At 41.9% G+C, this 25,974-nt stretch overlaps 1 protein-coding gene across 1 annotated transcript in view; it reads right to left on the reverse strand.

Moving 5' to 3' along the window:
* The window catches only part of VTA1 (vesicle trafficking 1), a 243,488-nt gene that overhangs the window by 166,880 nt on the left and 50,634 nt on the right, over positions 1 to 25,974 (reverse strand). The window contains exon 2 of the mRNA XM_073672753.1: positions 16,376 to 16,470. Within this exon, the coding sequence (XP_073528854.1) occupies positions 16,376 to 16,470 (95 nt within the window). The remainder of the gene's footprint in view (positions 1 to 16,375; positions 16,471 to 25,974) is intronic.

The following is a 25,974-nucleotide window of genomic DNA, read 5'->3' on the forward strand; positions in this document are numbered from 1 at the left end:
CGTTTCCGCGGCGTTTTTGCAGTTGCGTAAACGCCGCGGAAACGCATGAAAAACGCATGGTAGAAGGGCAGCAATGTTCCCCAATTGAAATCCGCATGTGCTGTGCCCATGATGCGGATTTTGTCAAAAATCCGCAGCATGTCAATTAATTTTGCGGAAACGCTGCTCTTTTGCCGCCATTGACTTGCATTAGACCGCATGGAATCCGCATCACTGTATATGTTGATGCGCTTTTCATGCGGTCTAATGTGCGGATGGTACCCGGGTGTGGATGAGAGGACTCTCATCCAGACCCAGGTACCATTAAAAAAAAAAGAATAAAATAAAAAATATATATATTCTCACCTTCTGACGGCCCGCGCAGCGCTCCGGCTTGATTCCCCGCACTTCGCGGTTGAATGAAGAAGGACCTTCGCTGACGTCAGAGTCATGTGACGGGTCACGTGATGCTGACGTCGGCAGGTCCTTCAGTCTTCACTGCCGGTAGCCGGGACCGAGCGAAGCAGGACACCGGGGGCCATCAGAGGGTAAAGTATATATTTATTTTTTGACATTCACACACTATATAAATCCATGCTGGTTGCATGGATTTATATAGTGTAAAGTTGACAAGCACTTTCCAAGTGATGCTAAAATCGCTTGGGAAGCGCTTGTCAACCCGCATGCGGAAATAAAAGTGAAGACCGCTTCATTTCCGCATGTCCCTGGCAGGAAACCGCATGTACAATCCGCATGCGTTTTTTCCTGCCAGAGAGATGCAGAAACGCTCAGGAACAAATCCTGAGCATTTCTGCATCGTGTGCACATACCCTTAGGAGAGAAAGCGGCAGTGCTCACGAGGACTCCTAATAGGTAGCCTGGAGAGACAGCACTGACAAAGAACCCCTGCCAGAGGCAGAGGGGACTCACCGATACTGCGGCGACCGCTCCTCCTAAGTGTGTGGACGGACGGGGAGCAGAGAGCAGGAGGCGCCGCTGGACGCCGGAGGGAGAAGCAGGGACCGCCAGCGCGCGCTCAACCAAGCGCTTCCAGCCTAAGTAATGACGGCAGGAAGCCAGGAGACGCTAAGCCACGCCCCCCGCCAAAGCCCGCGCTTATTCAAACAACAAAAACGAGGGCAGAAAACTTCCTACCTCTACGAAGGCAGGAAGCAAGTCAATAAAAGCAAGAAAACGCGCGCCAATACAGGGAGCTTCCTGCCTCAATGAAGGCAGGAAGCAAAAACGAAAAAGCATGCGCAAATAAAAAATAAAAATAAAAATTACTGGCCTCCGTCTCTGCTCCCCAGTCCAGGCAGCGTCTGAAATAGACAAGAAACACACAGGCAGTACACTTGCCGTAGCCGTCAAAGATACTCTTTAGACCAAAGAGCACTTACCCGGCTGAACGCCACAGGGATCCTCAGGGATGTGTGGCGCCATGGCCCTTTGCTCCCCCCTATGGCGGAGCACGCAGGGACCCTCTCAGATGTGTGGTGTGCGCCTCCGCCAGGGAGATCCCTGTATCCCCCGGGGCCGGCAGGCATAAGTGGGAACCTCCTCAAGGGGTACACAGAGCTGCCAGGGGAGGGTCAGGGGTCTCAGCAGCGCTGAGACCCCCAGAGACCTCTAGACCACGGGGGGTCCAGGACTCGCTGGATATAAAATAACAACTCTTCTGAGGAGCTGCCGAAGCAGCGACTATCCTCTGAGACCTCAGATAAAGAGACTGATGAACATGGGAGTAGGAGGAGCCTATATACTGGAGGGGCCGGTCGTCATTTTCCAATCTGAGGTGACTATCCTATGGGGCTCCGCCTACCCACGAAGTAGAGAATCTGTGTCTCCCTTCCTTCCCTTCTGCTGCTGAAAGAAGTGTTTTTATAATTACCTTGTGTTGTCATTCTTGCCTATGAGCAGCGCTTTAGCTGACCGCTCACTAGTCATCATGTGACCTGGCTGCAGCCTCGGATGACATCCGCTGATGTCATGTCAAGCTCCGGCAGCCAGGCGTGACCCAGTGACGAGCACCCCCATGATTGATGGGCTGTGGGTGACGTTCCAGTGCACATCACAGCCCAGCATCCACAGCGCGCTTTCCGCCTCCTCTGCATTAGTTGGGAGAAGACCAACGAATGACCACACAAGGAAATTGCAAAAACACTTCATTCCACTCTTTAAATCGATGGGGGTATTATGTATAGTAGTGGAGAACCTCTTTAAGACTACAATTTTTGTCCAGGCCATTTTCATTTGTTTTTGTTTTTTTTTCTCTGTTGATCAACAATTTAAAAGCAATGTCTAATTTACAGTAGTTGATATGCAACAAATGTAAATTTAAAATTATTTTTGTTAGTTTAAAGTTATTTTAGTGACCATTGTAGGTTTTTCTGCTTTAACAGAAGGGCATCAAAAATTTTGTCCATGAGTGTACCATTCAAAAGGACTAGCATATGACTTATTCCTTTCAAGGAACAGGAGACATTCATTATGTGTGAAGGAAAGGAGATACAGGCAGCTAATTAGTAAAGGATTCTTTACAGTTAGAGCAGTCAGACTGTGGAACGTCCTACCACAAGAGGTAGTAATGGAAGACACATCAGAATTTAAAAAGGGCCAAATGCTTTTCTTTTCTCACAACTAATGGGATTGTGGGTTATAAATAATCTAGAGATCGAGAATGTATAACTGGACAAGGAAAGTTGAACTTAGTGGATCTTTGACGTTCTTCAATTGACGTAAGGGTATGTGCCCACAATCAGGAGCCGCTGTGGGTTTGAATCTTGGTGTTTATGCTGCGTCAAACCCACAGCGGCCAGATGTTACAGCATAGTGGATGGGATTTGTAGAAATCCCATGCCCACTATACGTTCATCTGTACCTGCGGATTACCCGCGGAAACTGACATCCGGCGCGTCTTTCAGACCCGCAGCATGTCATTTTCTCTTGCGGTCCGCATGTGGACTTTCCTCATAGATTGACATCAAAGAGAAAAGTCTTAATGTGAAAAAAAAAAAATGGTGCCGCTCATTTGCATAATGAGCAGAAGCCGCGCGGCTATTCCGCAGTGTTGGGGCCGCAGGCGGCTCCTGACCGTATGCACATACCCTAATAGTTGGAGATGTGATCAGATTAAGAAATGGACATGTGATGCAAAGCTTGAATGGTAATTGAAAGATATTCAAGTTATTATACAAAACCGTCAACTAACAATTAAAATCTCTTATCAGACTGTCACATGTAAGCTGAAAATGAAGCTACCTGAACCCAGAAACAAAGGAAAGAGTTTATCAACCAAAATTCATGACAAGACCTCCATGATATGTAGATAAATGTGGAGTATTCCTCCATACTCTTCTTGCAATGTGAGCAGAGAGTGATAAATAAAGTGGTTCACTTCAGCAAGATCCTGGCTTGTTCGGGAGGTAGCTTGTAAGTATTCCTGCATGTTCATATGCACAATGTGTCTTTTATTAAAAAAAAAAAAAAGCACCATGTGAATAAGCTAGAACACCAATTTTTTAGTCAATAGAAGAGTATTCCCATCATGTCCTTATAGGGTATATTCACTTAGTCAGATTGCAAGGTCCACTGACTGACAAAAAATGGGTCCATTGCAGAGTCGACATCAGGGACAGGTGACAGTGAGTGTATAACTTGTCACAATTACGGTATTACAGGGAGGTACAGAAACAGCGGAGCCAATGCATTGCAGGGTTAGTTCTGACATTTAAAGTTCCACCCTATCCCGATAACAGGGATGTGAAATGCCCCATCAAAATCAAAGCTCCATTCATTCTCAATGATACTGCAGGAGATAGCCAAGCACTGTACTCTGCCAGCTCCATGGAGAAGAAATGGAGAGGAGTAGTGTATTCTGAAGTCCTGTTTTCAGGATAGAAAGGGTTCCCAGAGTCTGGACCCCCACTGATCCATAAATTATCAACTATCCAGTCCTTCTTGTACATAATTATGTACAAAATGTTAGGAGATAGGAGGACTAGGTATTGTCAACACCAGGGGTGTTGGGGCCGGTAAGCCAAACCTCAGACTCCTCAATTTCCATGACCTCCGACTCCACAGCACTGGTCCCTACTGAGCATGTACATAAAGAGCAGCACAGATTCATCTCAACTAAAAACCGAGATCCTTAGGTCAGGAACAGGACAGACATTTATAGGACATTTTATACCTTTCCCAAGTTCTTTTGAAAACATTTACAGCACATACTGCATTGTACTAAAACCCAATTTATTATATATTTTAAAAAGTCGGTCCATTTTATACTGACTCAACCAAAATGGACACAGACTCCAACTCCACAGCCCTGATCAACACAGGAATATTCATTTTTTCCCCAATTCCAGCATTTTAACAGGGTTTTCCAACCTTTTTAAAAAGTTTAAAATGGGGAGCAGTGCTGATAAAAGAAAAGATGCTACACTACTCCGGAATCTGCTCCCTGCTCTAGCATAGCTGCAAAGATGGTCTGCGTAAGACTGCAACTGATGACTTCTTGACCACTAGTTACCTCGCCAGTTCCACCACTGATTAGCTGCAGGGTGAGGAGACTGGTGGTTGGGGTTGTCATTGCGAGCAGCACTGAAGTGGGAGCAGATCTCTGGGGTGTACAGCTTCTTTTCTTGTTTTATCAGTATGACACCCTACTGTATATTAAGAAAAAAAAGTCAGGAAACCCTTTTAAAACTTACGTTTAAATTTTGCAATCCCCCTAAACATTAATAAGAAGATAGCTTTAGTAGCCTTTGTTATCTAAGCGGTTATCCAGACTTTAAAACCGCTGTGAGTTCAGCAAACTGGCTGCAATACAACACCTACTAGCTAAATGATCAATCACATGGCAGGAGGCCACCACAGCACGGCAGACACCTGCCTTTGCCAATGTTTACAAATGCAAAATAATTAAAACCAAGAAGGTCTTCCCCAGTTGCCCTTGATCCTTTCTCATTATGACATTGTTCGTGGATGGAAAGACATATGGGAGATAAATATAAATAATACGCAGCTGCTGAATGCCTCGCCAATGGGCATGTCACAAACAAGAATGAGAAAGCAACGCACCACTATTGTCACACGTATAATTACAGCACTGCTTTTATTACAGGGTCTCAAAAGAAAGAACGACATGGTAAAAACGGTTAATGATTTAAGTTGTACTAGGAACAACAACAAAACCAAATAAAAAAAATATAGAAAGAGATGACAGAAAAATACAATGGCTGAAACACAATTTGTCACCAAGATGGGCTCCATTCTGGACAATATCAATACAGCTGAACAAGTTGTGCCAAGTGTGGCTCCAGGGGGCTAAAAGAAATGAAACTCGTCTCCCGCCTTGACCCCCACTAACCATGGCTACAGAAAATTGTGCTCTGAATGGCAGCTCACAAAGGTAGGGCATCTGAGGCAAGGTCTTTCATCTGCACCATAAATGCTTATACATTCTCCTCTCGAGTTTACCGTTATACTTTGATAAATGAACATAGACTTGTCCTAGTACCAGACTCTCAGTGAAGCGGTTGTCTGGTCTAAATCCCATCTTCAACGGGAGGCATAAGTTCTGTGAAAATTACAAAATGTGCAGTGATCTCTTGCTGGATACAGAGCAGGTCGCTCTATGGCCCCAGAAGTGATGAGACGACCATTCCTCTGTCACTGGAATCTGTCATTGATTGCAGTGGTCAGGTGACTAGATGAAACAATCCAATCTCACTACTAGGACTGTGGAGTCTGAGTCGGTGTCCATTTCGGTGGAGTCTATATAAAATGGACCAACTCCTAAACTATATCATAAATTAGTACAGTAGTACAATGCAGTCTGTGTGAATATGGGAAAGTTATGAAATGTCCTATAAATGTCTGCTCTGTTCCTGATCTAAGGATTTAAAGAAGTTGTCCACTACTATAGAACATGCCCCCTAGCATCAACTGCATGTTTTCCCAATGAATACAGGAGAGGGAAAGCGCTAGGTGGATGCTGGGCTATGGCGCTAGGTGGATGCTGGGCTATGACGCGCGAGAAACCCCGCCCACAGCCCATCAATCAGCGGAGAGCGAGTCACTGTCACGCCCGGCTGCAGCCAGGGTCACGTGATGCCTGTGAGCGGTCAGCGATAACGGTATGCACAGAGCATCGCGGGTGCTTGAGTGACATGCTCGAGTCTCCGTCCCATATGTTTCGCGGCTGTTATACAGCCCAAAAAAACTAGTGGGGATTGCCTGCCATGCACAAGCGATCCAAGCATGTTTTTTTTTTTGAGTGTCTAATAACCGTGAAACATGTGGTGCGAGGACACGAGCATCAGCGATACATGGTGCATACCTGGGTACTCGATACAAACCCAAGTAGCGAGCACTTGCTCTCAAGACTAATGACAACTTATTCAATATGATGACCTAATGTTATCAAATTCTGTGTCGTACCTCTGGGTTCAAAATGTTCACTATACCCTTTGATAAAATCCTTGAGGGATCTAGTTTCGAAAATGGGGTCACTTGTGGGGGGCTTCCACTGTTTAGGCACATCAGGGGCTCTCCAAATGCGACATGGCGTCTGCTCTCTATTCCAGTCGATTTTACGTTCAAAAAGTCACACAGTGCTCCTTCCCTTCTGAACTCTGCCGTGTGCCCAAACACTGTATTTTCCCCACATATGGGGTATCGGTGTACTCAGGAGAAATTGAACAACAGTTTTTGGGGTTTATTTTCTCCTCTTACCCTTGTGAAAATAAAAAGTTTGGGGCTAAAAGATTTTTGTGGAAAAAATGTGATTTTTTTATTTTCACGGCTCTACGTTATAAACCTCTGTGAAGCACTTGGGGGTTCACGATGCTCACCACACATCTAGAAAAGTTCCTTTAGGGGTCTAGTTACCAAAATGGTGTCACTTGTGGGGGGGTTTCCATTGTTTAGGCACATCAGGAGCTCTCCAAACGCAACATGGCATCTGCTAATTATTCAAGAGAGTTCTACATTCAAAAAGTCAAATGGCGCTCCTTCCCTTCCGAACCCTGCCGTGCGCCCAAACAGTAGTTTTCCCCATATATGGGGTATCTACTTACTCAGGAGAAATTGCACAACAAATTGCATGGTGCAATTTCTCCTGTTACCCTTATGTAAATGCAAAATAGGAGGCTGAAAAACATTTGTGTGGGAAAAATGTAAAAATTGTATTTTTCCGGATCAATGTTATAAACTTCTGTGAAGCAGCTGGGGGTTCAAGGTGCTCACCACACATCTAGATAAGTTCCCTGAGGGGACTAGTTTTCAAAATGCTGTCACTTCTGTGGGGTTTCCACTGTTTGGGCACATCAGGGGCTCCCCAAACACAACGTGGCATCCTATAATTATTCAAGCAAATTTTACATTAAAAAAGTTAAATAGTACTCCTTCCCTTCCGAACCCTGCCGTGTGCCCAAACAGTGGTTTTTCCCCACATATGGGGTATCTGCGTGCTCAGGAGGAATTGCACAACAAATTTTGGGGTCCATTTTTTCCTGTTACCCTTGCGAAAATAAAAAAAAATTTTTTTTTTTCTTCCACATTCCAAAAAATTCCTGTGAAGCACCTGAAGGGTTAATAAGCTTCTTGAATGTGGTTTTGAGCACCTTGAGGGGGTAGTTTTTAGAGTGGTGTCACTTTTGGGCATTTTCTGTCATAAAGGCCCCTTAAAGTCACTTTAAATGTGATGTGATCCTTAAAAAAAATGGTTTTGTAAATTGTTGGAAAAATGAGAAATCGCTGGTCGACTTTTAACCCTTATAACTTCCTAACAAAAAAAAAAATGTTGGTTCCAAAATTGTTCTGATGTAAAGTAGACATGTAGGAAATGTTATTTATTAACCATTTTGTGTAACATATCTTTCTTTTATAAGGGCATTAAAATTCAAATTTTGAAAATTGCAAAATTTTAGTTAAACTTTCGATTTTTTCACAAATAAACACAAGTGATATCGAAGAAATTTTACCACTATCATGAAGTACAATATGTCACGAAAAAAACAATCTCAGAATCAGGGGGATCCGTTGAAGCGTTCCTGAGTTTTTACCTCAAAGTGACAGTGGTCAGAATTGTAAAAATTGGCCTGGTCATTAACGTGCAAACCACCCTCGGGGGTAAAGGGGTTAAGCTTTTCGTTGAGATTAATCTGTGCTGCACTTTATGTGCATGCTCAGTAATGAGGCAGTGCTGTGGAGTTGGAGTCAGGACAATTGAGGAGTCGGAGGTTTTGCTTACTGACTCCACAACCCTGCTCACAACCCCTTTAAATAACAGCTTAGAAATACTCCTGATCTCAGCACAGGATTTGCAAAAATAAACCCACCACTTTTAGGCACAAGTTGTCAGTGTCGACAGAACAGATGGATGCCTGACATCAATTATTTACCCAAAGTGTGGGCCCAGGAGAAAGCAACCTCATAAGGCACAGCTGCCATCCCCAAGATGATGCTAATCTACACAACCATCAAAAACAGCAGCGCCCCTCTGCTTTCTCATCTATTACATGGGCTCTGAGGTATACTTCCAATTCCCTTCCACCTCTTAAAAACAATCTGAATGTTCAGCAGTTTTTTTTTTTTTTATAAAGGAATATGTCAGCAAGTTTTTGCTATGAAATCTGAGATCATTATAGTTTAGGGAGACTCTGATTCCAACAATGTATCACTTGCTTGTCATGTTGATCCAATCACCGTTTTCTCTGCTGCAGTTCTAGCAGTGCTCAGAATGCTGAGCCCTTTATAACCCCACCACACCACCACACCATTCATAATCTGAGGAGGACGCAGGTAGCCTGCTGTACTCAAGTGTTAAATATGGGCAGATAAAGCCAGCCTCTGGAATGCCATAGATGGGTATTTAATTAAAATTTTTATTGATCAGCTTTGAGCTAATCATAATGTAGGATAATTTAAAAAAAAAGAAAGAAAAAAAAAACATTCAACCACAAATCTGTATAACAGGCATTTTGCTTTTTGGAATATACTTCTCTCAATCACCGTGCAGCAATATACATAATAATTACCATCATGTCTACAGTACTACCTATCTCAGACATAACAGACGTTACCAGTTTTACTATCATTACTATTACTGTTGTGTGCCCCTATTTCCATGGGTTTTATTGCCCACCTTCATAGATCTGTTATCTCTTCTGGCAGGCTTGTTTAGCTTTCCGCTTATGGTTAGTAAAGTTCCCGGTGTGCTAATAAATCAGAAATAACCTACTGAGGTGTAACGGGCCCGGCTTGGCCACTTTTTACTTATCAGTGGAAAATATAAGGTGCCTGTTGAAGTTTTATCTTTAGTGCTATGAAAGAACAAGCCATTATGTCTACTAAGGGAGGGCCGGGATGCTGAACTTTTCCATCTCTGCTAGTTTTTAGGACATTGACAAAAAAAACACTTTTTTTTATTTTGCAGCAACCATTTTATATTGAACATGGTTTCTGTAGTTATTAGAAAGTCTGTAAGGCTGAAGAGTGTGAAGATGTGGCTCCCTAAGGGCTTGTTCACATGCTGCAGTTTTAACCCACTATTTTGTAACACAGAAAACTGGATGAAACTATGAAAGTTATTTTCATACGCTTATATGAACCTTTTAGTCAATACTGAAGCTGCACAGGCACACTGACATTTCAGTGCTGAGAGCCTATAAGCTAATGCAAGATTGTTTTTTTTTTTTTTTTTAAACGGGAATCTCTAATACCCACCCACAGATCAGACACTTGCCTGTTATGGTGGGCCAACCCCTTTAAAAAAAATAAAAATCCGCTTAACATCCCAAAGAGGCGTCAAAAGTGCTCTGACTTGTCAACCTCTGAAGAAGTTGTCCTGTGGTATCTAGCACACAGATTCGCCATCAGATTGAGAATCAGCTGATCCCGGTCTTCCGCTTCATGATCAGTTTGTCTGAAGGTGGGGACAGTGACGCCAGCGCTGACTGGGCGCTGGGTATCAAGTGTCATTCCACCGCATCACAGCCCCGGGACTGCGAGTGCCGACACCGGTGGAACAGAGCTGGCACTGGGAGCGAGTATAGGTTTGTTTATTTTATTGGGGCCGAACATTTAGTTTAAGACGGGGTTGTCCTAGTAGTGGATAACCCCTTTAATGACACCCATCAGAACATTGCCCAGGGTATCAAAAAGCCTCTTCCTGCTTGGTGCATCCTAGCACCATCTCTTCATCACACACACACCTGGTCAATTACATGACAAAAAAGGGCACAGCAGATGTTAGGAAGGGGATAACAAGCGCCACTGTAACAAGACAATGTTAAAGAGGTTGGCCAGTCTAAAGCTACAAGTCAGCAGTCACTCTATTTGACTGCAGACTTGTGAATCCTCACATCACGTGTTCTGCACACTGTCAGGATTTTTCATGCCGGAGGTGGGAGCGGGTGGTCATGCGACCACAAGTATGCCATATGCATACTCCTAGCCACATTATGACTAGACAGTTTCTGGTCTCGCTCAATGCACTTGCATTGAGCGCGGCCATGCCCATCTAGTCGTAATATGGCCAGGAGTATGCAAATTGCATACTTATACTTTTGGTCACATGACTGACGTTCCCATCGCTGACACCGGACAAACCTGAAAACAGGCAGTACACGCGATTTGAGGATTCAAATGTCTGCAGTCACAGAGTAAGTACAGACTTGTAGCTTTAGACCAGAAAACCGCTTTAATTACCTTAAATGCATCACTTCCATCATGTCTTTGCAGTGTGGGATAAAAACTCCTTGCAAATGTTGTTCTTGGTGGATTTGAACACAGGACTCCAGCGCTGCAGTGCCAACCACTGAGTCGCCATGAGATCGGTTACAAAAGAAACAAATTGTTTGTGTGGTACATGAAGAACGAGAACCCAGCCAGAAATCAGATCTCAGAATCCTAGCTAAAATGAGGGAATATGTATTATATTACAGGGGATATTAGGTGAAGACAAATATATAGGATGAAGTAGGGCAGTCATTAAAGGGGTTGTAGCAAATTTGGAAGTAATTCTCTATTCACAGGCTAACTCCCTGATGGCTTGGAGTCTGACCGCTGGGATCGCAATTATTGTCTAGCACAAGGGCTCAGAAGAGCCCCGAGTCGATAGAGCGGTGGCCAATCATGCGCATCCCCGCTCAATTCATTCTCTATTGCACCTGCTGTAGAGAGCTGTGCGCAGCGTTCTACTGGCCTTCGGTACTCCCATTAAGAATGAATGGAGGGGCTATTCAGGTAGGAAACAATTTAAGAACTTGGTACAAACCCTTTAAAGCAAGGATCGCTATAAGAGAAACTATATTTACCAGAACCAGAAAATCTGCTCATTGTGACATATCAAAGCAAGTTGTCGTGTGTTCAGATTCTTTTTATCAAAGAAAAAGTCAAGATTTTTTTTTTTTTTTTAAAGAAAAGCTTGAAGCTGGTAAATAGACTATACATATAGCAGAAAAAAAACTCAGCAGCCCATGTCTCCATCTCTGTAGCCTTGACTAGTCATTCTGACACATGAATGTGGCTGCCAATCACTGACTCCAGAGGTGGCATGCTGAACTTCCAAACTGTGCCTTTCTCTAGCCAAAATAGTTTAAAAAAGGAATGTGAAGTAAAAAGGTGAAAAATTCAAAAACAACAGTACTTGGGGACATGTCCACCACGTTCTTTATGTTAGATGGACTTTTTCGTTGTTGCTTTATGTGAACAATGCTAACATGGGAAAAATGACTGTTACATATGTTACTTGTTAAGTTTAGTTAATAAAATTGCTTTAAGTATTATTCTGCAATCTTCATTCCTTCACTTAATGTCAGGCCCTCTTGATACACAGTTTGCAGCCTGAACCAAGTTTCAGATTTTTCTCTTGTGGGAGTCTCTCCAAGTAATAGAAAAAAGATATTCAACAACCACGGAATGAACCCATTATTTTCTACTGGAAGAAGTACAGCATGCCTGACCATTCTTTTCACAATCATTCACCTCCAAATAATATCGGCTGGATGTGAGGTCTCTGTATGTATCCAGGGGGTTGCTGTCAGTACTTCTCATATTTCGGCAAAGTTTCTATCCTGCACTTATTTCATCATGTGCTCACACTTCTTTCATACAGCCCATTTTCTTTGCACTCCTGTGGTCTAGGGGCCACATGCAGCACTCAACTAGATAAATGACATACAGTACACACACTCTGCAGCAGCAAAACATTAAAAAACATTTGTAATGAAGACTATTTAACTGCATTAAAAGGGGTTCTCCAAGAATATGATAAAATGGCCCAGTCACATTTCAAACTGCAGCCAGTCCTAGTCATGTGAGAGGACTAGCTGTAGTCTAACACTGCTCGAGATGTGTTTCTCAACTGACAGAAGCGCAGTATCATAAATATACATACAGTAGTGTTCAAAATAATAGTGTGCTCAAAAACATGAGTTAAGTACAAAATCTTTATTTCCATGCATTGGGAACAGTGCACACGGTTTTCTAACTCAAAACATGAAAAGAAATATATATACATTTTAACTACTTTGCAGAAAATAACAAAAAATGAACATTGACCTTTTCTAAAAAATAGTGTCTGCATTTGTCTTTATAAACTCACAATATGTACTTTTTTTTTAGGATTTAGCATTCCTGTGAATCACTAACCTAATATTTAGTTGTATACCCACAGGTTTTTTTTAGAACTCCTTCATATTCATGTTGCATAGAGTCAACCAACTTCTGGCCCATTTATATTATTCCAGCCCATGATGCTTTGACTATATCTCACAATTTTTTGGCATTTGTTGGCTTTGCCTCAGAAGCTGCATTTTTGATGTCACCCCACAAGTGTTCTATCAGATTAAGACCGGGGGATTGGGCTGGCCACTCAAGCTCAATTTTGTTGGACTGGAACCAAGATTTTGCTTGTTTACTGGTGTTTTTAGGGTTGTTGTGTTGTTGAAACACCCATTTCAAGAGCATATCCTCTTCAGCGTAAGGCAACATGACCTCTTCAAGTATATTAATATATGCAAACTGGTCCATGATCACTGGTATGGGGTAAATAGGTCTGGCACCATAGTAAGAGAAACATGCCCATATCATGATGCTTGCACCACCATGCTTCACTGTCTTCAGAGTGTACTGTGGTTTGAATGCAGAGTTTGGGGTCGTCTGATGAACAGTCTGCCCTTAGACCCAAAAACCAGAACAATTTTACTTTCATCAGTCAACAAAATGGTTCTCCATTTCTCTCTAGGGCAGTTGATGTGTTCTTTGGCAAATTGTATCCACTTCAGTACATGTCTTTTTTTTTTTTAAAACAGTGGGACTTTGTGGGGACTTCTTGCTAAGAGATTAGCTTCACACAGGCGTCTAACTGTCATAGTACTCACAGGTAACTTAAGACTGTCGTTGATCATCCTGGAGCTGATTATTGGCTGAGCCTTTACCAATCTGGCTATTCTTCGATCCATTCTAATGGTAGTCTTCCGTTTTCTCCCACGCCTCTCTGGTTTTGCTTTCCATTTTAAAGCATTGGAAAATCATTTTAGCTGAACAGCCTATCATGGTCTGTATTTCTTTATAAAAGTTTTACTCTCTCCAATCAACTTTTTAATCAAAGTACGCTGTTCTTCTGAACAATGTCACGAACGACCCATATTTCTCAGGATTTCAAGGAGAAATGCATGTATAACATGTGCTGGCTTCACCATTAAATAAGGGCCACCTGATTCACACCTGTTTCTTCACAGAATGATTGATCTCACTAATTGAACTCCACACTGCTATTATTTTGAACACACCTCCTTTCAAATAATTATTCAAATACACAGACTCAAAAACATGCAGATTATGAATGCAGAGTCTGTTGGTTTTCTTAGAATCTACTGCACCAACTGGTAAATTGTTAGACATGTGGTAATATAATTTATGCCAAAAACAATGATTAATCTGGTTAGTTATATTGGACTGCTATTATTTTGAATACTACTGTATAGTCAGCAGATAAGCAGGGCTGTGACATGAGAAGAAATAAATCTCCTTGCTGACTGAGCACAATTTTTTTTTCTCCAGTTTCATCATTCGCTATGCTTATGCGTATACCTGCTCTGCTATGTGATACGGACAGCTTCATGGCAGGGTACAAGACCGACTATGCAAAGAGGACTGAGGTTGGAGAAAAATTTTTCATGTTCGGTCAACGAGAAGATGATTTATTTCCTCTCATGTCCCAGACTTGCTCCATGTGTTTGATTCTGTATTTACAATGCTATTTGTGTCATTTTTAACAAAATTCTCCAGGTTGGTTTCTTCTGACTGTAACCCGTCCTGACACGTGACTAGGATAGGCTGCAGTCTGAAATATGTGATGGGGCCATTTTGACACATTCTTGGAAAACCCCTTTAATAAACAAAAAAAATATGTTTTTAAATTAAAAACAATTCTTAAATACTAGTTTATGACACATCCTCACAGAAATGTTATAACTCAGTTTAGTAAATAGTAAAATTTTAATTAAATACATTGATCTGAGAACATGCTGTATTTTGTGTTTTTGCAAATCACAATAACATTTTAGGAAAACGATTTGTTTCTTAAAATGGAGTTCAATAGCCAGAAGAATAATCTAGCGGCAGCATGATATGCGCACAGATGGACAATGTGAAAATTGCTTGTCAGTACGTGACAAAACAAGCACTTCCATGCTTTTGATGTCCTCTGTTGAAAAGAGCTCTTTTCAACACATCTATACAAAGACTTTTAACAAAGACTAAACTATGATGAATCAAGCAGAGGTGTAACGACTAAATAATGAAGCAACAAGGCCACAGAAACTGATGCAAGTGTATGTCAGTAAAAGTTTTTACCTGGCTATAAGCTAGCACTATGTATTAAGGGAGACAGAAAGACGGCTATAGGAAGTGGAACAAGTGGTCTCTTCTTACTGGTACTTGGATATGGTTATCTGCTGCATTTCTTGGACTAGGTAGCATTTTTAAGCACGATTAATGTCTTGGAAATACTGATACCCCCTTAAAGAGACCTACGGAGTATAACGAGTTGGAGTCCCACATGCAATGCAGCATCGAAGAAGAGCATGCAATAAAGTTTTTTGTTCTGTAAAGTGACTTGTCGCGATACCCTTGGAGGTTGCAACACAAACCCATTCAAGTCCATTGTGATGCAATATAGAAAGCAACAGGGAGAACTTTGGTTCTGTAAAGTACCACATAGGTGAGTTGACTAACCTACAAGTCAGTATTCAACACTTTGACAAGTCATGGTACCTGACCACCATTGCCTGTCACACGCCATATACAGCTAGTCTCTTTAAGGGCAGGTGCAGATGGCGGTAGATACTCTCATCTGAGAACCTACTCTCATCTGAGAACCTACTCTCATCTGAGAACCTACTCTCATCTGAGAACCTACTCTCATCTGAGAACCTACTCTCATCTGAGAACCTACTCTCATCTGAGAACCTACTCTCATCTGAGAACCTACTCTCATCTGAGAACCTACTCTCATCTGAGAACCTACTCTCATCTGAGAACCTACTCTCATCTGAGAGAATCGGGTCATTATGCAAATCACAAATATTTTTATACTTGCGTTTTTGATGCGCATTTTACTAACTCAATTGAAGTCAATGGGTGAAAAACGCCACAAAAACGCACAAAGAATTGACATGCTGCAGATTTAAATGCAATGACAATCCTGACCGGAAAATTCCTGATCATGAGCACAGCACTTCAGGATGGTCATTGCATTAGCTTTCACAAGGATTCCCTAGCGCTTTTGGCCCATTTCCGCACAGGAAAAACGCACAGTGTGCATATAGCCTTACAACACTGTCTGCCAGTTAGATGGAAGCTGAGAGGAACCTGCAAATGGGTCAGTTATAATCACACACAACTCTGCAGTGAGATCAGGGAGAGGCCAATACACATCAAACCGGTAACGTCCTTGTTTATTAAAAATAACCTCTGGAGGAAGATTCTCATGCAGAATTATATCCGGCCATTAGTGCTGAACAGTCATTTTACATATAAGAAAAACGTGGATATCTCTGAAAGAAGACAATGGATTGCAGATATCAAGGTATCATTTTATTCAGGTTCCTATGACTTACCTGCCCATATAGACGGCTTAAAAGGGGTTGATCCTACTGATAGAATGTACGGTAATTGCATCAGAAAACTCAATCAGCTACATTAATCTTCACTTAGGTGGCCAAAGTAGTAATAAATGTTAATATTTCTGTTTATTAAATACTATATTTTTAGCATACAATTCTCTAATTACTACTATATCGTGTGTCAACAAGTTATGAACAAAAGAGTAATACACAATTCTATTGCCTTTAGTGCATAAATATATAATAATATCACTTACAGTTTCTAATTGATCCATAAGTTTAGACAGGAATTTACGACATTCTGGACTCTTGCTATCGATCTTCATTCCAGTTTGCATAGAATATAGTCGGCCTACAAACATGAAGACAGCGATCTGTTAATACATGGCATTTACGATCTTTATCCTCTCAATATCATTTGCCTCCGCTCTCTCTCCTCTGCAGGACAGAGCTTGATAATGCATACTGCACATAGATAGATGGGCTGTATGGAAAATCGATCATGTGCTGTCAGTGCGGTGTAGACTTAAATAGCACACGGACCTAAAGCAGGGCTGTCTGAATGAGCCTTTATATTGGTGACTATAATCTGTATTACATAGTTCAGTTGACAAAAATAAGACCCAGCCATCCAGTTTAACCGAGGGATGGAAGATGATATACCGTAGGAGTATAGGTTTACTATGATTGTAAGGTATACTTTGTGGTCATTGCATGGCGGCATCATTTGAGCACTATATAGTACACTGGAATGTAGTGTTTGGACACGATAGGGAGTTACCATTTGCAACTGCATGGTACTGTTATGTGGTACTTTATAATAATGGAAGGTGTTTGGGTGCTGTTGAATTTGTGCACAATATGCGGTATTACTTATATACTGTATACGGTACACTGAGACAAGTAGTCTACTGTTAAGTGATTGCATGACAAACTACTTGGAACACGGGGGGGCTAGGTAACCCAACCTTGACCCCGCACCCAGAATCTGACCATTAGTGTTACTACAGAAGAATACAGTTGAAGGCTATGTTCACACATGTTGTGTTTTTCAGTGTATTTTGATGCAGATTTTGATGCAAATTTTCAGCTGCGTTTTGCAGTACCAGCAAAGTCTATGAGAAACCAGAATTCTCTGTTCACACATTATGTTTTTTTTTTTTTTTGCTGCGTATTTTGTGCTTTGGTTGGTTTTTTGGAAAATACAGCATGTCACTTCTTCAGTGTTTTTTCACCCATAGGAAGTAATAGGTGGTGAAAAAAAACACGCCGAAAAAACGCACAAAATTTTGCATCAGCGTTTTTTCAGCGTTTCTGATGGCAAAATATTATGGGGACAGTGAAAAATACGCAGTAAAAACTACATTTTTGACGCAGCTGATTTCCTGCCAGAGATCAGTTTTGCGACGTTAAAAAAAAAACAAAAAAAACCCCCAAAAACATAGCTCAACTCTGAAGACTAATAAAAGAATCCGGTAGTTTATTTGGCGGAATTTACTAATAAACAGTATATACCTTAAATTGACAGTGTAATACATATATGCATCTTTCTATCTACACATACATGTACACACACAGTACATCTATACACATTATACATTTTTATGTATTACTCAAACTACGTTAATTAAAAACCAACTGTCGACATAGTACAGATGAGAGACCAAACTGTCAGGAAACAGTGAGGAAACAAAGCTTCATAAATAAGTCAAACTGAGGTATCGTAGTCATAACCTTCCAGGTTATGAGCAAACAACAGTAACTGCAGGAAAACAGTCACTTTCCCCCTAGACACATTACCCAAACTGTCATGACGAAAGGCCACCCTATCTCCCCAACAGACAGTGGGTAGGAAAAGAAATACATTCATCAATGGTCATTGCACACTTAATAGACTTCAAACTTCTAACACTTTCACATGTTATGGAGCAATAAATGGAAAGTCAGCACCATACGACCGATTGTTGATTTCTAAACTCACAATGGGCAGGAGAACGCCTCAAAATAGTAGGAAAAAAAGGGGCCGAAGGCTGGGGAATACACTTTTCTTCTATTTTACAATAATTTGGCAGCAGATGAAATCAAAATCTAATCCCACTGGGTACCTAATAGACGTTTACATCCCACAGTAAATGACAATCACTGGATCATCTAATAGTAACAAATGGATCTGATGATCTTATACCGATAACAAAACATCTAGAGAAGCACTGTAATGACAAGAACCCAAACCAAATCTTAGGCTGTGTGCCCACTATGCCTTTAAGCGTTTCTGTGGCGGCAATTCCGCCACAGAAAAGCTTAAAAAAAGGCTCATTAGTAGGTCTGCTATGTTCCCCAATGATAATCCGCATGTGCTGTGCACATGCTGCGGAAATTTCCGCTGTGGATTATCATTGTGGAAATATCCTCAGCACTACCAATTATTTTGTGTAATCGCAGCGTTTTCGCCGCCATTGACTTGAATCGCTAAATATCCGCATGACTACATGTGCACATGCGGATATTAAGCGATTCAATGTGCGGATGGTACCCGTGTCTGGAGAAGAGGAGACTCTCCTCCAGACCCGGGTACCATAGTACCTGTAAAAAAAAAAAAAAAAAAAAAAAAAAAAAAAAAAAAGAATTTAGAATAAAAAAAAACACATACTCACCTTCTGATGTCCGCTGACATCGGCAATCACGTGACCTGTCACATGACTAAATGAAGTCATGGCAGGTCCTTTTACACCACCGCGAGACACAGGGAAGACCGGACGGATAAGGAGACCAGGGGCCATGGAAGATGAGTATAATGTTTTTTATTTTTTTACCATTTTTATTCTTTTTTTTTTTAACTAACTTGGTCACACTATATAAAATACATGTCGGTTGCATGGATTTATATAGTGTGACCTAGTTGTCACAAGCACTTTCCAAGTGTTGCTAAAATTGCTTGGAAAGCGCTTGACAACCCGCATGCGGAAATGCATGTGAAGAACGCTTCACATCAGCATGTCCCTGGCAGGAAAAACGCATGTACAATCCGCATGTACAATCCGCATGCATTTTTTTCCGCCAGGGAGATGCAGAAACGCTCAGGAAAAATCCGGAGCATTTCTGCATCGTGGGCACATAGCCTTAGTGTGGTCTACTCCTCTTCACAATCATGTTTTCCCTTCCAATGCTAAATCATTTGGGTGGCAGCAGCAGGGAGGAGGGTCAATGAGGAGCAGTCAACTAGGCTAGGTGGGCAGAGAATGGGTTTAAACTTGCCAATTTCATTCCACAATGACTAATTTTTTTTTTTTTTTTTTTTTTTTTTTTTTTTTTAAGTAAAACACCAGACAAAATCAGTTCTAAGACTTTTATTCATGAAAGCAGTGGTCTCCAAAGAAAGCAAGTGGCACAAAGAAAACAACTATTATGTACAATAATTAATGTCTTCAAGTGTACATAAGAAGTTTAATTCATATAGTGTGGAATTCTGCCCGAGGGCAGTCCTAGGTGTGACACAGTTCGCAGATGCCATCTGTGATCTTCTCATACATCAGGTTACTGTAATGCTTACTTTATAAAGACTGGAAATATGCATCCTAAACATATAACCTTACAAAAGTGCTACAGCCCCTCCATAATTGGAAGATATTTCTGCTTGATTCCTTCAAAACTTCCTATCAATAATTGCCTTTATCCCACAATGTTGCTTTTGGCAGACCTTCATCCAACAACCTTTCAGTGTTGGTCCTACCGACGTTGGGACACATTTGGACTAAATTCTAAAATCGCTGCCAATAACGGAACATCTGGATTGGATAAGGGGGTGGTCTATTCAGAGTGGGAGACTTCTGGAGCGCCTTCAGTGGATTCTAATGTCACCATTTATGGATCAAATATACTGGATTATGTACTGATTCTCAAGAGGAAGAAAAGAAACATAACACAAGCTAGTACATCTGCTATAGATTACAATATACCTCATTTTATTGCAACTCTCACATTGGCACATCATATTTATAAACAAAATCACAAAGCACCCAAGTTTCTATATCCATGCTCCAGCAATGGTTTTGTCTGGGACCTCCACATGGAAGAACAAAGTATATGCATCTGTGCAGTTAAACGCATTTGAAAGTCAATTTACGCTGGGAATATACTCTACATAATGTGCATGAGATTTCTAAAAAGCTCATACACACCACGAGTACTGTAAAACAGCAGATTTTCCATTAAGAAATCTTTGTTGTCCATTACTTTTACATTAATGTCCCATCCGTAGATAGAGGCATCAATGTCTGATCGGCCAGGGCCCGCACCCCCGCTGATCAGCTGTTATCAGTGCCGGTGGCCAGAAGTGCTTAGTTGCGGAGCTTGGCCCTCTAGCTGTAGTGGCTGCCGTGGGGTACTACATATCCGCCTCCCATCTAATTGAATAGGAGGCAGATGTGCAGTACCCCGTGGCGGCCACTGAAGGTAGACGACCAAGCTCCGCAAGTAAGTACTTCTGGCCAGTGGCCACTCCGGGAATAGATAATAGCTGATTGGCAGGGCTGGTGGGTGTGGGACCCCAGCCGATCAAACATTGATGCCACATCCTACGGACAGGGCATCAATGTAAAAGTGGTGCACAACTTCTTTAACGTATACATTCACACAATGCAGTGAACCTACAATATTACTTGCAGCAGAGTGCACAGTTAGGGTCATTGACGACAAGGCTTCTGGTCCAAGTTGTCAAATTATCAGAAGCGCATCGCTCCCCTGCAAGCCATGAGGCAGCAGAGCAATGCTCTCCTGAGGTTCATCATCCACAGCAAGCTGGCAGGCAGGCAAAAGTGGAGCAGAGTGCTCCTGAAAGTCAATAGTGAGACAACCCCTTAAAGGGAATCGGGTTTTTACTACCTCATCTGAGAAAAGCATAAAGTAGGAAGGGAGACCCTCCTGATTCCAGCAATGCATCAGTTTACTGGGTGCAGTAGATTGGACACAGTTTCTAGATGTAGCAGAGCTGCTCATCAGAGGAGGGGGCATGGTCGGACCAGAGCTCACAGGAGCACCTGTCCTGGCAGTGATAATAGCGTCATTCTATGGAAACACCACCACAGACTAATAAATGACATATCGCTGAAATCTGTTTCTCAGCCCCTACCTCATGTTGCTCTCTGATACATAACAAAACCCTGCTGACGGATTCCATGTAATGTGTCATCTTTGGCCCAATCTGCAACAGACGTTAAGAATGGGGTCTCCAACAATGATTTTAAGGCCATGTTCCCAAGCACAAAATCGCAGCTATTTTGCTGGGTTTAGTTCATTAGGTGTTTGCACTAGAATAACAATCTGCTCTGATTATTGCATTTTTGGTGCAGATTCGAAGCAGAACTTTTTGTTGTACAGAAAAGTTAGATTCTGCACTTAGCAAAATCCTGATGATAGGTTTCCTTTAAAAACACAACTGTGGTTTTCTATATGCATTTTTAAGGCTCTCCACAGAGAAAAAGCAAAGTTCAAAAGCGTCTTTAAAGGCAGCAGGCGAGTTTTAATGAAGTTACATCCACTTTGTTAGAACTGTTAAATGCAGATTTCCTGCACAAAAAACCCCCAAAAACAATGCACGATTCATCAAACCTTTTACACCAGAATTGTGGCATAAAAGGCTTTTAAAAGTCATTAAAACTTTGTGGCTTTTGGCAGTCCTGCACCATTTTCATACAGCTCTGACAAAGTGGCTGTAGATGGGGAGGGGCAGGAGTGTGGTGACCAGAGTTTGCAAAAATCATGCAAGCTCCAGCGTTCCTTATGTCACAAGTCTTTCACCAGCAGGCACACATGGAGGTCTCTTGATGAATCGGGAGCCTTGCACTCCACCTCGCCCTCTCTTTAAGGCTGTGTGCCCACTATGCGTTTTTTAAGCGTTTCCGCAGCGGCAATTCCGCTGCAGAAAAGCTTAAAAAACGCATGGTAGAAGGCCTGCCATGCTCCCCAATGATAATCCGCATGTGCTGAGCACATGTTGCGGAAATTTCCGCTGCGGATTATCATTACGGAAAAATCCGCAGCACTACCAATTATTTTGCGGAAGCACGGCGTTTTTGCTGCCATTGACTTGCATTGGAACGCATGGAATCCGCATCACTACATCTGCACATGCGGATATCATGCGGTTCAATGTGCGGATGGTACCTGGATCTGGAGAAGAGGAGACTCTCCTCCAGACTCTGGTACCATAGAACCTGTAAAAAAAAGAATAAAATAAAAAATATACATTATACTTACCTTCTGATGGCCCTTGGAGTCCTTGACTCTGCTTGCCGGCATCTCGCGGTAGACTAAAGGACCTGCGCTGACGTCATTTAGTCATGTGCGGGTCATGCGACCGCTGACGTCGCAGGTCCTTAAATCTACCGCAAGCTGCCAGAAAGCAGACACAAGCACACCACGGGCCATCAGAAAGTAAGTTTATATTTATTTTTTTATTTTTTACGGTCACACTCCATAAATCCATGCCGGTTGCATGGATTTATATAGTGTGACCAAGTTGACAAGCACTGATGCTAAAATCGCTTGGAAAGCGCTTGACAACCCGCATGTGGAAATGCATGTGAAGAACGCTTCACATCCGCATGTCCCTGGCAGGAAAAACGCATGTACAATCCGCATGTACAATCCGCATGTACAATCCGCATGTACAATCCGCATGTACAATCCGCATGCGTTTTTTTTCTGCCAGGGAGATGCAGAAACGCTCAGGAAAAATCCGGAGCATTTCTGCATCGTGGGCACATAGCCTAATATGTGCCCACGATGCAGAAATGAAGCAGAAAATTTCTGCAGCATTTCTGCATCTCCATGGCAGAAAAAAATGCATGCAGATTGTGCATGTGTTTTTCCTGCAGAATACATGCGGATCCACATGCGTTTCCGCATGCAGATTGACAAGCGCTTTCCAGGCGATAGCATCACTTGGAAAGTGCTTGACAACTAGGTCACACTGTATAAATCCATGCAAACAGCATGGATTTATACAGTGTGAACCGTAAAAATTAAAACAAATAAAGCTATACTCACCCCCGAGGCCCCGGCGTGGCTGCAGCGCCGCTTCCTGGCTGGTTCCCGGCTGCCGGCATATTGCGAGACACAGCGGTGAAGGGCCTGCGGTCACATGACTGTGACGTCACCGAAGGTCCTTCAGCGCTGCTGGCATTCAGAGAGAAGACGCCGGACAGGTGAGTATAAACTTTGTTATTTTATTCTTTTTTTACAGGTACAATGGTACCCAGGTCTGGATGAGAGTCTTCTCTCCTCCAGAACTGGGTACCATCCGCACATAGAGACGCATAGAAGCCGCTTGTACAAATGTACAGTCGCGGTTTCTGTGCGTCTCAATGCAAGTCAATGGCGGGAGTTTCGCTGCGCTTCCGCAAAATTAAATGACATGCTGCGGATTTTTGTACGCAGCATAAACGCTGCGGAAAAATCCGCAGCATGTGCATAGAACATGCGGAATCCCCTTGGGGACCATGGGGTGCGGATTAACTAGCGTTTTACAAGCGTTTCCGCTGCGGAAATTCCGCAGCATAAACGCTTGAAAAACGCTACGTGGGCACACAGCCTAAGAGTTGCATGAAGATCACCGGCCTTGATGAATCGGGGGTCATGGCTACATGACCTCACAACCTCATGATGTGTAGTGGCAAATGCAACAAACTGATTAAACAGTAACATGTGAAGATACCCTCAGATCTTGTTCTATTAGGTTTTTGTACACAAAATCATCAGCTTTCTTCTGTCAACATTTAAAACACATGATCAAGAGATTTCCTGTGTGTAGATGAGTTGGGAAATATAACTGTCAGGCTAACATTGCATGTATATAGCTTTGGGGCATGTTTACTAGGTGCAGATAGAAGTTTTTCGATAGTCACAGTCATATGAAAGATGATGTCGAATTCTATGTGTGTGTGGCAGAAGCAACCCCATTAATTTGTATGAATCTGCCACAGTTTGGCCAGCGCGGTGGCTCAGTAGTTAGCACTGTTACTTTGCAACGCTGGAGTCCTGGGCTCAAATCCCACCAAGGATAACATCTGCAAGGAGTCTATGTTCTCCCCAAGTTTGTGTGGGTTTCCTTCTGTTTCCTCCCACACTCAAAAAAAATACTGAAAGGAAATTTAGATTGAGACCCCGAATAGGACCATAATGAAAATGTTTGTAAACGACTGAGAAATATGATGGTGCTATATAAGCATAATAAATATAATATAAATTTAGATATAACCTTAAGGGAAAATGTCACCAAGATTTTGAGAGCAACATGATAAAGGGGCAGAAACTGATTGCAGCGATGTATCACTTACTTTACTGGGTGCTGTAGTTTTGATGTACAACAGTTTTATCTGCTGCAGATCTACCAGTTTTCTGCATGCCGAGCTCTGTGTAACCCGCCCACACCACTGACTGGCAGTTTTCTGTGTACACTGTGCATAGGCAGACACCTGTCAATCAGTGGTGGGGGCGTGGATGAACTACCTGGCAGCAGCTAAGTACTCCTTTAGTGATAATCTACTGCTGAGAAATCAGTGATTTTAAACACTAGACTAAGAAGTCCAGTAAAAGACATTACTGGAATCAGATCTCTCTCTCTACATTATGCTGCTCTCGGATCTCTCAGCAAAACCTGCTAACAGATTCATTTTAAAGAGGTGTTTGCAAGCTATGATACTGTTATACTTAAGACCGCGTGAAAATAGGAGTGTTTGCAATTGACTTATTGTTTCTATCATCCATAGATATCCTGATACGAAAGCTTTTATCTTACATAGTGTACAGCTTGTTGTCAAGATGACCAACCATCAGAGCTCGGCTAAGTATGCGACGTAGTTACATTCCAGGCTGAGGCATTAACTTGCGACATCCCAGCCACCGGTATCCAACCCATTAATTTCTATAGAGCAGTTAACTGCTCACTTCCCTCTGTCAGCTCCTGACCAGTTATCAGTGTTGCAAAATCACAAGCTCAGCACAAATTTTGCTAATGATACAGTTCTATTACTTGACCAGAACTGTCACTCAAGGAGGAGCACTCATCCACCAAATATCAACAAAAAAGTGTAAGACAAGAAAGCTACGTGCTGCTAAAAACTCAAGTAGAGACCAACCCTTTAAATCAGAGCCATCAATAGATTTCACAATAGAAATGATAAAATATATACATATTTTAATAAATATCTTAAGGCTGATGAGGCTGCCATATATACTTTAAAAATCTGTGTTAGAATCGCTGTATAATCCACAAATTAACATGAACATTTTATGTGGCAAACTTTCACAAAGCATTATGCAGTCAAAATTATCCAAATAAAATGCTCATTTTAATCTAATAATTCTACATGCTTTCCGACATGTATTTTCAAAGTATATCCGCTTTCTCAGGTCTAAGATCTAAATTTAACAATGTGCGGCAACTGGATCTAGTGACTGATCCGCTTTGAAAGTTCAGAATTTTTATTCTTATGACGCTATGTGCAGTTTACATTTTGAGTATGCAGGACAAAAAATATTGGTGGATAGATACATTTACCCTGTCCATATAAGACAAAATGTCAACTACTAAATTTATCAAAAAAAAAAAAAATGACTTCACTTGACTAGAGTAAACTTACAAAGGCAGCAGTGAGTAATACACATGGAGTACATCAGGAGTCTTCACAGCGGACAACAAAATCATGTCCCACTGTGGCTTTCTAAAGGATGGATTGTATTACACAAGCAGATTTTTAAGACTAATCTGTTGAAAGGTGAAAAGTAGAACGGTAATAAATATGACATAACATAGCTTTTCAGAGATAGAACTCAAGGCTTGGTTTAGTGCAGCTAG

Source organism: Phyllobates terribilis, unplaced genomic scaffold (assembly GCF_046119375.1).
Source record: "Phyllobates terribilis strain yellow unplaced genomic scaffold, ASM4611937v1 Scaffold_3__8_contigs__length_932513732, whole genome shotgun sequence".
NCBI lineage: Eukaryota > Metazoa > Chordata > Amphibia > Anura > Dendrobatidae > Phyllobates > Phyllobates terribilis.